At 41.6% G+C, this 15012-nt stretch overlaps 1 protein-coding gene across 7 annotated transcripts in view; it reads right to left on the reverse strand.

Moving 5' to 3' along the window:
* Positions 1 to 1130: 1130 nt before the first annotated feature.
* Positions 1131 to 15012, reverse strand: part of KANSL1L (KAT8 regulatory NSL complex subunit 1 like) — a 66616-nt gene continuing 52734 nt past the window's right edge. For 5 of the 7 annotated variants that reach the window (XM_040605023.1, XM_040605021.1, XM_040605025.1 and 2 more), the window contains 7 exons: positions 13520 to 13644; positions 11963 to 12087; positions 10968 to 11022; positions 5165 to 5277; positions 3473 to 3653; positions 2581 to 2883; positions 1131 to 2485 (listed from right to left, as the gene is read on the reverse strand). In XM_040605023.1, coding sequence (XP_040460957.1) covers positions 2635 to 2883; positions 3473 to 3653; positions 5165 to 5277; positions 10968 to 11022; positions 11963 to 12087; positions 13520 to 13644 — 848 coding nt within the window. In that variant the 3' untranslated portion in view covers positions 1131 to 2485; positions 2581 to 2634. Of the gene's footprint in view, positions 2884 to 3472; positions 3654 to 5164; positions 5278 to 10967; positions 11023 to 11962; positions 12088 to 13519; positions 13645 to 15012 lie in introns of all 7 variants that reach the window. The other 2 variants (XM_040605022.1, XM_040605020.1) reach the window with 2 other exon arrangements.

Here is a 15012-nt window from a genome sequence, read left to right on the forward strand (position 1 = left end):
TGATGAGAAAGCCTGCGCCCCACTCTGCCCCCCTCGGAGAGCAGCCCTGGGGTGGGCGTGTGCGGAGGAAGAAATGCTCTGGCCTTGCAGTTGGTCAGGCAGCTCTTTGTGCAAGGGCAGTTGCAGTTTGCTGCCACGGGTCTAGCCAGCTGAGAGGCAGCTGTTAGAGAAAAGACTTCTGAGAGTGGTGGGGTGGGGTGATGACCAAATAGACATTTTTATAGTTTCTCCAGGGATTTTTTTTCAATCTCCTGGCTGCCCGCCCTTTCTTTGACTAGCCTTTGCATTGCTGCCTTGTGAGGCACTAGCACAACAGCTGACAAGAACATCTGAAGAGGGGACAAAGAAAACGTGCTTAACCTTGCTCGTATTGATAACCACTTGTGTGGCTCCTGCAGCTGGCAAGGTAACAAGCAGCTGCTTTAGACCAGCGCAGCGGAGCCTGACCCGAAAGCAACACAGTGGTTCAACAGCACACTGCAGCAGTGCAGGAACAGCTTCACAGTTTGCCAGGCTGACCAGACTTGGTGAATCAAGCTCCTATCACACAGGGTTGTTTTGGCCTGGTGTTAACATCCTTCCCTTCTCACCCTCCAATCTAGAAGAACACTCTCCTCTTGCTTCTTCCTGTAAAACGCTGGATTGCATTTCCTGACAGCACCTTCAGAAGACGGAAGACAGCTAGCTGGTTTACTTCGCCTATCCCACCTCTTAAATTGCAGAAACCCGTCACACGGCCCCCCGGGATCAGACAGAGCGGGCAGTCTTGACCTTGCAACAAAGCCGAGTGAGAGCTGGTTGAATCAGGCTTCTTAATGAATGGATGTGGGTATGGAAAAGACCTGCAAAGCATTTGAGACACGTAACTTTCAGAAACCTTTTCCCAGCAGCAGATGCACATGCAGGACAAGAGAGATGGAAAAATCTACCTCTGTGCTGAGACGCTGAGGGGGACCTTAGCCTGGCAGCACCAGTGCAGCTTCAGTGCGACAGCAAAGCTGAGCGTCGCTGCCACTTCAGGGTGTTTGCAAAGCCATTCTTGGGCCAAGCAGGTCTCTGTGCCAAGAGGAAGCATTACTGCTATTTCTTCACTTCTAAAAGGCCATCAAATTCAGACTAGATACAACATATATAGAAATAACTTTTTAATTAAAAAAACCAACCTTGCATCAAAGATTATTGTATCAGACATCGAGGCAAGATTCAAGTTTAAGACAAACCAGTGTTAAAAAAAGTGTTTAAAAAAATAATCAGAATGTGCAATAAACTACAATGTAGCAATAGGTTGTAGTGTTGAAACTTTACTGAACTCTTTTCAGATGCCCAGGGAGTATTTCCTGTCATTTTGACAAAAAAAAAAAAATAATAATTGACAGTAAAACTGGGTCATCTGTCCAGTGCCATTCCAGATATTACACGTGGAAGAAAATTTTGCACAAAACCAGAGACTCCTATTAAATTGCCTTCAACTGTCCTACACAGAAAAACTTCCTGTTGATGGATTATACATACATTCAATGTTTAATCTTTGTTAATACCTCTTGAGACTGCAGATACATTCCAAACTATGCTATTTAGATGCAAGTTTAAACAACTTGCTTTTGTTTCCTCACCAGGAACTCGCTGGGAAATTCAAATTCTATCTGGAATCACAATGGAAAGCTTTGGGGCTTTTTTCTTAATTGGTCTTCTAGACTTCAATCATCTTTTCCTTTTCAGCTAGTCACCAAATGTTGGCATACTTGCGAGACTCTTACAAGGCACTGTACAGAAATCAAAACAATTGTCTTTAACATATTAAAGCAAAATATTATGAGCCTCATTAGCTGCTGAAGGACTAAGGAAGTAAGATGACCCAAAACACAATATTCAAAGAGCTGCGTCACTGATTTGACTTGACTCCTCTTTGCTGCAGAAACCCTACTTTCTGAGGAGCGGATATACTGACTACTGAAATGCAGCGGTCTATTTCTACCTTATTGCTTGAGGACCATATGAAACATGCCCTGGCACTACTGAGAGCTGAGTACAGATTTTAAGCTAGATGCAAGGCTTCCAGAACACCTGCTTTGAAACTGCCAGTTCTCACCTACCCCTTCTCTTGCACATGGGTTACACACATGCATTTAGAGAGGCAGATTTTTGCCCCATGGTCATGCCACACGGGAAAATAATCTGAGGCTATTGCTTCTCCCCACTGTTTTTTCAAGTAGTTTTTCTGTGTTCAGTTGAAGTTGTTGATTAAGGTAGACAGCATATCCTGCTGCACCAGAATCCACTAGAACCAGAAATGCATTTGAAAACAAACAAAACAGAAAAGGATGATTATTAACAGATGTGGCAATATGACAACAGAAAGTGAATGGTGCCAGCAATTTATGTGTGCCCACTCCCGACATTGGGAATATTAGACTTCCAGCTTGAATTAATTACTTTCTCTTGGGGTTCAGGAAGAAGAAAGTGTTGTCTTTGGGATTTATCCTGCCTGTTACAAAGCAAGAAAGAAAATATATTATATGCAGCTAACATACAGGTTTTGAATTGTGCTGTCATATGCTGGGTGAACAAGAGAGATTTTACCTTACGCTTTTCTCCACCTTAATTGGCTTTCTTAATGAACCACATTATTCCCTGTCACCTTTGTTTTCTTGTATTGTTGATTCCCAGGCAAACATTTTCGCAGTCTTCCGAGTCTTCGGCAGATTGTTTTCTTGGTGGATGGCCATTGTCTGGCAAACCAATGGGCGTGCATGAAGTACAGGGAGAGTCACTGGGGAAAGCTGCACTTGACATTTCAGTCTGATTTGTTATTTGATCTTGGCACAGTAAAGCTTCTACCTCTTCATTTTTTAGTGGAAAAACTCGAAGTTCCCACAGCCCAGACTGAAAGGAATCAGAAGGGTAGGAGTGAGGGTGGAAAAAGAGGGAAGAGGGGGAAAAGGTATTTCAGTTCAGTCTGAACTGATTAGCTGTGTGCACAATGATCAGCTATCAAGTAACAAATGAGTGTCTGTCTGTAATATGTTTGCAGGGCTCTTCAGATAAAGAATACGACGCTGCTAGGCACCAGCTGTCAATGTAAGCTGGCTTCATGTGGTTTTGAACTAGTAACAGAGCTACAGTTGAACAGGCACGGTATGGGAAGGGGGAAGCTCTTTTCCATGGTGCCAGACCATCAGATATCTGATACCGTAACGATCAGGCCTGTCTGGAACCCTGGCCAACATCCCTGGTGAAAGATCCAGCATTGCTGAACCCAGGCATGTCATGCTCACCTCAGAAACACGTGCCGTGGGTACTGAGCAAGGAAATTTTTACATGTTGACAAATCTTGGGCTTAATTGATGAAGTGTAGCAACTTAGTTCTAAACAGGAGCGCTACATTCAGGATAGTTTCAGGTTCTTTGTTTTAGGTTAGATATAGTGGTCACTGAAGACCTGACCAGACCTGGAAGCTATTGGAAAGACCCACCTTCGCTTCCTGGCTCTCCCTGCAGACTTGTGCAATCCCTGAACAGACGGAGCTGTGGGCTTCTGAAGTCAAGTCGGGAACAGGTTCAGCAGCACAATGCAGCGAGGCACAGGAACTGCCGTGGTGGTCTTTCTGCACTGAGTCTTGGCTGTGTCGTCCGTCAGCATTTTTGCTGTAAGATCTAGTGTGAGATAAGAGATAAGAGTCTTAAGGGCTGCTCCCTGCCCTTTCACAGCGCCTGGAAGTTTAGATTTTCTTTCAAAGTGTGCAGTTTCTCCTTACATGCTGTCTATGTTCTACTTCTTTAAATCAAAGGAGATGAAAACACATGGTTCTTGACAACCTTGTCACAAGCAGAGTGCTGTGTGGAGGAGCTAACTGGGTAAGACAGGGCTGGAAAAGGTACACTCTGGCTGCAGAACAGCTGGTGGCTGGTCCCACTCTTGCACCTCGCTCCACATGCTCACCAGAACTGTAATTTTGGACAAGAGAAGTCAGCTGTGGGCTCTTCCCACTCAGGAGAACATGGCATCATTCACAGGAGACTGCGGAGTCCAAACCGCAATGTCAGCGGACGGTGCCAGTGGAACTCTGGAAGAAACAGCAGGTCCTTGGGCTCCCCCTTCCCACCTCTGTTCTGGACTCGTCTCCAAAGCAGTCAAAATAATTTAAGATGACTAAAAAGGCTGACCTCACCTTTTGTACAAATTTGAACTAGATATAAAATACTGGCATACATCTTAAATGCCAGGTGGCAGTCTGACCTTGCTCATGTCAAGGGCAGTTTTACTTCTGAATGCAAAGAGCACTAAGATTTCACCAAGGAGTTCATAGTGTTTCAAAATTAAGGGGACATACAGAACTTGTATTTTTCAGTACACTTTCTAAAGCTTTCTTGATGTTCAAAATTGCTTAAAATAAGAATTCCTTAATAGAGTTTAGCTCTAATTTTATCCTGCATTAAAAAAAACCCCTCCCTTTGCATATTTATTCATAGTGTCACAGTTCACTTTCAGCCAAGAATAGACACAAGCATATGATAAATAGCAGAAAAAGTTATCCCAGCATTTATAGGATGCTTTTTGTCCTGGCAGATCCTGAAGCAATTTATGGGAGTCATTTTCTCAGAGCCAAACTGCAGATACAGTTTTATGATGTTCACTCTCATATGCACTACTTTTTGCAAGACTTCTAGGGCTTGTATTTAATTTCTGATGAGTTTTGCACCAGACGGTAAGCCTGTGAGAATTAACTTATTTCACGCAATGACTTTTTTAAGCCTACGGTCCCTGGTACAGCCTAGGACCCTTCAGTAATGCGTCTCTGAATGCAGTGGACTTTCATCTAAATCAGGTGAGTGAAGAAGGGCTCATTTTACACTTGGTGGCTAAAGTCGTAATAACTGGGAGTGGCACAAAATAGCAGAGCTATGTGTTCAGTATGGGAGTAAGATTTTTATTCACTAATACCAGTTCACTAACATGCCAAATTTTGGTAAGTATGCATGCTTCAGCACTGCCTTCCCTTTCCAGCCACAAAACCAAACATGCCTGGTACTGTCCCTGATGAGTTAATTAATGAAGAGTGCCCCCATTTTCAAACTTCTCTGTGACAGCATTTCTTAAACTGCTGCACCAGCAGCCAACACCAGTGGTTCAATAGGAATGCTCTTATCAAAGTCAGTACACCTGCCTGCTATTCCTTCTGGGCCAGCGGCTCTGCTCCCACAGCGACCACCTTGCTCGCTCTCTTTCTTCATACTTCGTATGACGTAAGGAAAAAACTTCATCTGACAGATCTTCTATCTGTAACGAAATACAGGGGTAGCAGCTGCCATAATTACGAACATCACTAGAGACAAAGGCAGCCAATATTATATATAATTCTGCAAAAGCCTGTTCACCAAATGAGGAGGCAACACAATGCATGCTTGCAGTGCAAAGGCACATCAAAACACATATGCATTCAGCTTAAAGTCTCACTAGAGCTCTAGTATATAGGATGCTGTCACTTTCATTTTATTTCTTTACATGTCTGTCTGTGGTTGATGTGAATGGATATACAAATTATACCCCCCCCTCCCCAACACATTTCTCTCTATGGTGAGAGGCAGAAAATTAAGAGGACAAGTATTCATTTGCAAATCAAGGCAGTATTAAAAGCATGTAATAAAGACAAGCAAAAATTCTAGGAGTTTCCAGAGACTGCTTTAGGAGGAGAGGCTGGGAAGCAGCAGGATTTGCCAGCACGGAGAAATAGGTCTGCCTGCGATCACCAAGGACTTTGATAGTTCCACATTGAGAGGAACTCAGCAAACCTGAGATGCTGCATTCCTGCTACGAAACCAAGCAGCAAATGGTTTCTGCTTCGAAAGAGACTATTTCTTAGCAAATGATTTGCATGACTCCTGTAGAGCTTAAAACAGCCTTCATGTGAGTACTTTTAACTGCTCATAGCCAAACAAGAGCCAGCTTTTTAGGTAAAACTGAGATATAGCTATTGCATCTGACCTTCACTGTGAAAGAACCATCTTCATTTTTCCATTGGCAGCACACCAGGAAGTTTGCTCAGACATAGCTGGGCGAGGAGCACTTTGCTGCCCTTCCCCCTCACTCCCCAGATGGCCGGGTGAGCTCTTGGCTGGACCCCTCCAGCACAGCTCAGAGTTATTTCAAAGTGCTCCAAACCATTCAACCTCTTCAAAGTTCACCTAAAAAGCCAAGGTTGGCAAAAGCACATGAGTGCTGCAGCCATGGATTTTATGCCAGCCACTCCCAACTCAAAAGCAGAGGAATTCTAGGAAAGAACAATTCCTGGTTGTAGGAGCCACGAAGCTGCACTGCCAGATTGGTCCTGGATGAGAATCATATGAATAGGGGGGAGGATGTCATGGAAAAGAAATTTATTTTTTTCGGTAAAGCAAAATCTGCAGTGGTATTATACAAGTAACAACGTTTATCTTCTAATTGAGTCTGATAAAACACAGAACCAAACACAGAGTCCTCGCTGCAGTGCCAGATAGCGCCATACAATATAGGTTGTGTTGTCAGCTAGAAGTACTCCGCTCCAGGCAACTAAGGGCCCTGAGGTTTTGTGCAGAAGCCATTCTTTGTATCAAGTCTTGCAGCACTAAGGTAGTTCATGACCATTATGGTACAAGTGCCAAGCATTAGAATGCTGTAAACTATCTGGTAGTGGCACTCAGCTTACCAGAGAGCACATTTCCAACCTAGATGGCTGGTCATAACTACAGCACCGGAATGAAATTTAATGGGGTCAGTGAAAAGGATCACCTGCTGTAGCAGGGGGGTGGACCAGATATCTCCAGAGGTCCCTTCCAACCCTGACCATTCTGTGATCCTAAAGACAGCAGTACGATCTGACTCGGCCACAGGACTTGCTTGCTAAAACTGTAGCTGTCCAGTTCCTCCTCTGCCCATGTTCAACAGGAACCTTCAAACAAACAGGCCTGCTTTGTTTGCCCATCTCATGACTGCTTTTTGAAGATTCCTCATTGCTTTAATTTATTTATGTTAAACACAAACGACTTTGTTAGCTGCTGGTTTCCTTTCATGTAAGTCAACTTAATGGCCTTCCTCCTCTCTCTGGAATTCACCAGCTCTCTCACTTGGATGGCATCAGTACGGGGCTTCATCTCAGTTCAGATTCTGTCTTTCCAAGGTCAGTGATGTATAGCGTGAAAGTGAGAATTTTATGAACTACAAAAGTGCTATTCCCTCAGGGAAAATTCAGGATTTTTCTGTGTGCTCAGATTTCCTTTGAAGTGGAAACAAAAGATAATTTTGAAAGAAAAACTTAGACTTTGAAAATACTTTTCTTAGCAAATTGCCAAAACTTTTCATGCTGGGAAGAAACTTCATTTTTAACAAGCTTCCTTTCAAGAATCAAAGTCCACATTCCTGTCCAAGCAAAGAGTTTTGAAAAAATACAGAAATAAGCCTTACTGTTCCTTTTCCATAGCTGGTGATAGCAGATTTAACTACTTGCTTATTTAAATTGAGTTTTACATTTTCTTATATAAAGATTATTCTTTGTTCTACGAATAAAATCCTGTTACATTGGAGTAAAAGGTTCAGCACAGCCTCTGCTCCTCCCCAGCTTTGTGACACTTTATATATTTACTCCACCAGCTTTAGGTTAATTTAAACTTGCTTTAACTGGAGAAATTTGATTTTTTTTTCTTTTCCCCTTTACTAAGGTTAGTTTGAAAAAGGACAAAAGAACTGTCATTCCTCAGTGGATGGGTCTGGCAGTGATGTTGAGAGAAAAGACTATTAGGAAGGCCTGTTTGTAAGGCATGTCTAATGATTTCACTCAAAGAAAAAGACTTAAAGCAAACCAAGATTTGGACACACACCCACACACACCCATCGCATCTAGTTAAGCTGCAAGACACTGTGCATGAATGTTGAATTGCACCAGGAATATTTCTGAAAGGTTCTCAAAACAACAAAGTCTGTGCTTCGGTCTTTGGCTTCATGGGAAACACTGAGTCATAAGCCATGAAAACACTTATGCAAAACTAATTACACACAGAATTATTCCAAAGTATTTGTCATTACTAAAACAGCTACAAAATAAACTTGAACGTTACTTTACAACTATGCCTTGCCAGAAACTTTAACCTGGACAAAACAAATTAAAACCAAAATAAAACAGGAAAACCTGTGCCACACCCTCCCATGCCTTAAAGCAATAACAGACTGCAAATTCATACATGCAAACCAGGAAACTCAAATGCTCTATTTCCAAAAACTAAGTATTTTTAGAGCAAGTAATAGAGCAGACATAGATAGTAGATTAACTTTTGCATTGGCCATTTGTTTGTTATGTTTGTCCTTGTAAGGCGGAATTTCCAGAAACAAAAATGAGGCACCCGAAGAACCATAAGCTTTTTGTACTCAAATAGAGACATGGTTAATAAGCCTGACTTTCAGAAACTGCTGAGTTCCTGTCCCTGGAAGTGTGGCTCCTATAGAACATGACACATTTGGGACCTCACATTTTAATGTAACTTGTGGAAACTTTGGATGCAAGCTTGTTGCACAGATTCAGGTTGTTGCATTGAAAGCCTTATGGAAAAGAGGGAGAAGATTAAAAAAAAGAGGAAAAAAAGGTATCAAGTAGAACAAATCCCTAACTGCTGGCTGACACAAGAACTACTCCAGAAGTTTTAAATGTAGCCATGCAGAAGGTAGGCAGAACAGAAACTGTTACACAGTCCCACCACAGGCTACTATGCAGTGGAAAGCAAAGGAAAAGCTTACTGATGTAAAAGCAGAAAGTATGTTTTACCCTCTCTCATCCTTCACGAATAATCTACTGAAGCTTGCCTTGATTTCAGCACAAGGAACAATTTCAAGAGTCTCAGAATGCAAGTGCAGAAAATGTAAAAAGGTAATGCTGCTGTTTTCTCATGTCGTTTCCCAAGCTTACTCAGTAACAAATCTAACTCGGCCTAAAATCTAAAGCAAAGGAAGTGGAATTATGATCAGACAACCACCTTTTCTTAGTATTCTGAAAAACGTCCAAACCAATTAACATGATCCCAAAACAAAAGGGGAAAACTGGCAATAGACAAACAAGAACTTTTAGCATTTTTCTCTTGTCTGACATCTCTCTCTTTCTACCCAGCAGCTGGCAGACAATACAGAAGCAGTGGACCACAGCAGGAGGCAAAGCTGCTTTATTGTTAACTCAAGTTATTTCCTGGCCAAAGGATGAATCATACAGGATCAACTCGTCATGCCAAATACAAATGTAGTGGGAGGGCTACTAAACAAGAGATTAGCCCATGAGCTTCAGAGAGAGACACCTTGAAGTCCCTTCAGCAAAATCGCTAAATGTACATGAGACAAGTCATCTGTATGGGTTCTGAAATCTAAACAAGACATTGACCGAGTCTTCCAAGCAAGTCCTTTGAAGCCCTGAAGTCAAATCACTGTTGAAATTCTTCTTTTCCCCCTGCGAGTGAGCAATGAATAGTAGATTCTCAAGGGACAGTGACTTGCTGCCTTATTATTATTCTCCAAATGGTTTAATCAAATATCCTTGCAAGATGGTTCTCCTATGTATGTATTTTGACCTTCTCACTACAAAAGATCAGGAATGTTTCCTGCTAGCAGAGATGGCACCAAACTAAAAGGCAGTGGGTCAAGGTCACATAAATCTGACCACCAGATTTCACAAGAATTTCTCAAGTGATGAGGAAAGGCAGGGACAGAGTAAGTTTTTCTTTTCCTTCTGATCCAAGAGTATGGTGCCAGGTAAGTGCAGCTACACCAGGCAGGGAGCTGAGACGGTGATGCTCTCCAAAAGGAAAGGTTCATTTCCATGAAGCAGGCAGCTACAGACCTAGTAAAACTGTGTGGAAGCTAGCATCTTTGTGGAGAGTGTATTTTCTACCCCAAGGGAGTGGCACAAAGCTTTGTTTACTGTGTTTAGGATAACCTTCTGTACTGCTACCCAAATGCAATCTTTTCCTACTAAGGCAGTTAAACCCTGGTTGTAGAGATTGTCTGAAAAAGGAGCTCAAGAACAGACATTGTGCATGAAGGTACAAATGTAAGTCCTAGAGTTACTACAGCTGATAGTGGCCTACAGCAGAGGCTGTAATGAGGTTAGAGTTATCAAAAAGACAGCAAAACAGGCAGGTTTCTGGAAAAAAAGCCACAAAAAGATTGGAAGGACAGAAAACGAGCCCAGAGACCAGACCTGCTGGTACATTCACACTGGGGTTAGGAAATGCACCCAACATCTGATTAGGGGAGAAAGGGACCCCCAGCTGCAAAGTCCATGGGCATTCCCTGGAAGAAAAAGGTGGATCCTTATGTCTGGAGGAAGCAACAGTAGCACATGATGTGCAAACTTAGTGCAAGAGGCAAGCAGGAAATGCTGAAGGTTATGTTGTTCCTGACAAAGCAGAAAGAAGAAAAGTTTGCTCCCAACAGGATGGTTGCAGGAAAATGAACACCGAGAAGAAAACTGAGGAAACCTGCTGGGCCCACGTGCAAAAAGCCTGTTTACCTTCTGAAGAGCAACACACCATGGGAACTGGCCATGAAAGAAGAGGATGGGAAAGGACAGACATTATGGCACAGGTAGCCCTGAGGAGACAGTCACAGTGCGAGATCAGGTATCGCAGTGCTCAGGAGCGGGGGCGACAGAGGCCTGACCAAAGGGACCCTTTTGGGAGCACTGACTGTGCCAGCACCAAGGGACAGAAGAGCCAAACGAACAAGTGGCCAATGATTATTAATGGATTCGCTCACATTTCTGTCATCCACCATAGGGTCAAGTAGGTTGGGATAAGACATTTTCACAATCTGATACTTAATGCTTCATTTTTGAAATCTGAAGCTTACCAGGATTTGCATGAAGTCAGTGACTTTGGAAAATATATACCAATTGTCCCAATTACATATTATATCTAGTTTAATTAAGAACTGGTGGTTTAATTAAAAATATAGCCTACCTCTTCTTCATCTGTATGAGATCTTTCTAAAGGTTGAAATTCAACAACTCTCCAGCTAGAAATGAGACAAGGGAAGTCAAATTAGTTTACTTAAATGCTGTTTCATTGTTTCAGCAATACAAACAAATCTTCTGTTTCTACACTATATTGTTAGTTACCCCTTCTTCAACACTGCTATGGCCTCAAAATTTCTTTCAATTAAAATCATTTCTTATTTAAGGTGCCGATAACAGATGCCAGAAATGTAGGTTTTCCTTTCCCAATCCAATATCCAACCTTTCCTTTTCCCAACACAGCCTTTAAGCTATCCAATAGAGCCTTAATAATATTTTTAGCTTTAAAGACAATATAAAAGCAAATACAAATTAGAGATTTAAAATATATAACAATTGCATTTAGCCATTTCAGGCCATTTGCTAGTAAGATACTGAATTATAGCACAGGAGATTAATTACCCTGTTTTCACAATTTGAAGATATTTTTTTTTTTTTTTTAGAATAAGAACAAGTAATTTATACTATGGAAAAAATTAAGCTTATTCTACTGTATCAGAATGGATACATTTTGGAAAAATATGCTAAAACCACTTCTGTTTAATTCACTGAAGATAGTTAACTATTTTCATATGACCCATAACACACAAAACCCCCAGTAACCTCCAAATAACCACTCTGAGTGTATCAGCCTTATGGCACATTTAAGGCCACAACTATCACTACATTTAAGATGATAAAAACCCACTTCTGTTTTTAGCTTGTCTGTGCATCTGCCACCTCCCTGTGTGTATCAGACTGTTTCCCTTGTACTGTCGGTTGTCCAGTCTTCCCACCACTTCAGTCACACAAATTGAAGTGCACAGAAAAAAAGCCCCAATCACATGAGAAGTTCATCTTAATACTATAAAATTATGTAACTACATGTTCATGATATTCTTAGTTAACACTCTCATGTTCATTTTGGTATCTTCTTTGCAACTAAGGAGGTAATGAACAAACCTTGGCGTAAGGATTTCTTTGTACTGTAATTTCTCCAGCTTCGATGGTGCCACAAGCGACATTGGAATAACGATGTTGTCTATATCGTAGGAGCTCTCACTTCTCAACCTCCTCCTGGAGTTATGCTGTAGAATATAATCAATACAAGAGGAGACTCATCAGCTCGAGCCATAGCAACTACATGTTAGCTGAGAAATATAGAAACTGCCCAAGGAGAAAGTCTGCAACTTGAACACACTGTCTAGTGGCTTAATGACTTCTGACTCCATTCCCTCCCCTCCCTCTGCCCCAGTGGAATCTCAGCAGACCTTAAAAGCTATCTCATGTCTGAGATTTATTCTTGATGGCACAACTCTAACTGAAATCAGTGGGAGTTTCCCTTCCTTAATTCATTACAGTTAATTCTGAATACTTAGGAGGACTTGAAAGTTAACGCTGCCTTCTTCATAACGTTCAGTCTACGAAGACAACCTTCTATAAGCTACTAACCCATAACTCAAGTGGTTCTCTTCAGTGTGATACAATTAAGAATTCCAAAAGAATGAAGCTATATTGAGCAGTGAAGAACAGCCTATATAGAAAGCGGTTTTCTGAAAAGAAATGCAAAAGACAGAAAAAGAATTTCTTTGCTATGATCACAGTAGGATTCCTGGTGGTGTTCTCTGCCCACTAGTGCAAGGAACCTACATGGGTCAAAAACTGAGATTCATCGATTACAGGAGAAAGTTTAGGTTTAAATCACGATACGTTCCATAATACATGATCTCAATTTTCAGCTGAACATTAATGGAGGCAGTCTATTCTAAAATGCTCATTTAGGTGTTCTTTGACAATAGTCTGCTCCAGCAAGGGGAAGAAAAGGGGAGTGTGCATTGTCAAAACTGCGTTGGGGACACAGATTTAAACTCCACTCTCCAGGAGTCATCACCAGATTGAAACATGATGACTTACAGAGCACCAGCATACCAGTAAGCTTAGCAGAACCGTGGGACTGAAATCTGAATATTCTTATGAAATTCTCAATGAATTCCAATAAAACAAAGTGTGTTTCTGCAGGGATTTTACTGAACCAGAGCTCGGCTGCTTCTCAGCAAATTTATATACCAGAGACTTTGCCTGTAGTTCTACACAAAAGGTTTTAAACAGTAAAGCCGAGAGTTTACAAATTCTGTGACTGTATTTGCACCATCAGGCCATTTTATATAGCTGCACCAAGACAAAAGGATGATAAGAGCCCTTGTGTAAAATTGGGAACATAAATCACAGTATATTTAATGAAATTTGGGAGAAAAAAAAAGAATAAATGAAAGGCCCAATGCCAATAAACCAAACTTACACTCCAGTTATATGGTCTGCAGAATTTTTTTACAAGCAGGAATCTGTTTTAGGAACACCACATACTCAATCTGGAATAAATTACTTAATGTAAGCCTTTTAATTCACTGTAAAAATGCTCCATGCTCTAACAATAAATGAGATGTAAAAGGTTTTGGATTATTAATTTGTATGACCCTCTGTTGATATTTCAGTTAAGACAGTGAGACATTTTTGGTTTACCTGCGATGAAGTGCTGTGAGCAGGCCTAGACATCGCATTGACATTGGTCACGGCAGCAAAACTGCTATGGGATTCTGGTTCTGTGTGTTGAAAGGAGAATGTCTCAAACCTAGCATTATGTTCGCCTGTCACAAAAAAACAGTAGTAAACAAATGCATACTGGCTGTTGTCTATTAAAGATATTTTTCCATACAGTAATAGTAAAGTCATTTCTAGAAGCCCACAGCTAACCAGTTACAATTTAACAAATAATAAAAAAAGCCATCTAAATAAACCCTTGCTACTCATCCTGTCATTGTTGTTCCACAAAACCCATCCCTCTCCTTTTACAAAGGATTTCTTCTTGTGGAACCAGTTTCATATGGGCAAATCCTACTTTTTTATTTGTTTCAGGAGCTGCCATACACTACACACATAGCAAATGCAATCAGACTTAAGAGGAATGCTCCCCAGCGTTCCCTAACAGCGCTTCCCTGGCTGGGGTGCATCTCACTGATGAGCCCTCACTGACAGTTTATTCTTCGATAAATGATAAAACCGGCAGCAAACTAAGAAAGGTTAGTTTCTAGATCTCCATGTGTGATTTCTTCTAGTAGTGGTCCACTGCTCCAGACAAACCTTAATTCTTGTTTACTCTTATTCACTTCCACTGTAAGCAGCATTTAGGGGGATTCCAAATTTAACCAGCTGTGTTCTGCTTTCTACCTTAATTTCCAGTAAGAAAAGAGAACTCAGATTTAATACACCAATGAATAAAAAGAATCAGTGCATTCCAACATGGAAACAGAGGTAAGACTGATCCTAAAGACTGTACTGCACAGGCTGGGTCAAGGACATGAACTCTCATCTCCCAGGCGGCTCCGCAACTCCCTGGCACACAGCTTTTATTTTTGGCCTTGTTCATCAGGCTGACCTTCCCCATGGATAATTTCTCCTAGACAGAGCCCAAATTAGGAATAAATATGTAGTACTACACCCATAGCACTAATAAGCTAGAACTTCTGCTGCTACTCGTGAATACACTACATAGCGGTTTTCTGGCATTGGGAAACTATGATCCTCATGATAAGACTGCTTTTTTCTGTTCCATTAACGCAAAGACCTAAATGCTATTGATAGAAGACTAATTGTAACTTCAAAAGGTTAACAGCAAGAAGTTTTCGCTCTTGCTAGTGCTCCCAAGTAACTTGAATTGTTGATCTGTGTGCGTGACAATACACTTAGGCAAACAGCGTGGCTGCAAGAAACACTGTGTCAGCATCTGTCTTTTGGGGACCAGCAACTGGTTAGGGAAGCGGGTGGCATGGGCAAAAAAAGGATCACTGATAGTGAGAGGGGACAGGGCACAGCACCCCTGGCAGAGACAGGCACAGAGCGTAAGAGAGGGCTGTATAGCAAAAGGGAGGACTGTAATGCACAAGGGGAATGACGCAGAGAAAAATACCCATCCAAATCAGACAGTTTTCAGTGTGTCCAAAACCACCTTTTACTCT

Source organism: Falco naumanni, chromosome 8 (assembly GCF_017639655.2).
Source record: "Falco naumanni isolate bFalNau1 chromosome 8, bFalNau1.pat, whole genome shotgun sequence".
Classification (NCBI taxonomy): Eukaryota; Metazoa; Chordata; class Aves; order Falconiformes; family Falconidae; genus Falco; species Falco naumanni.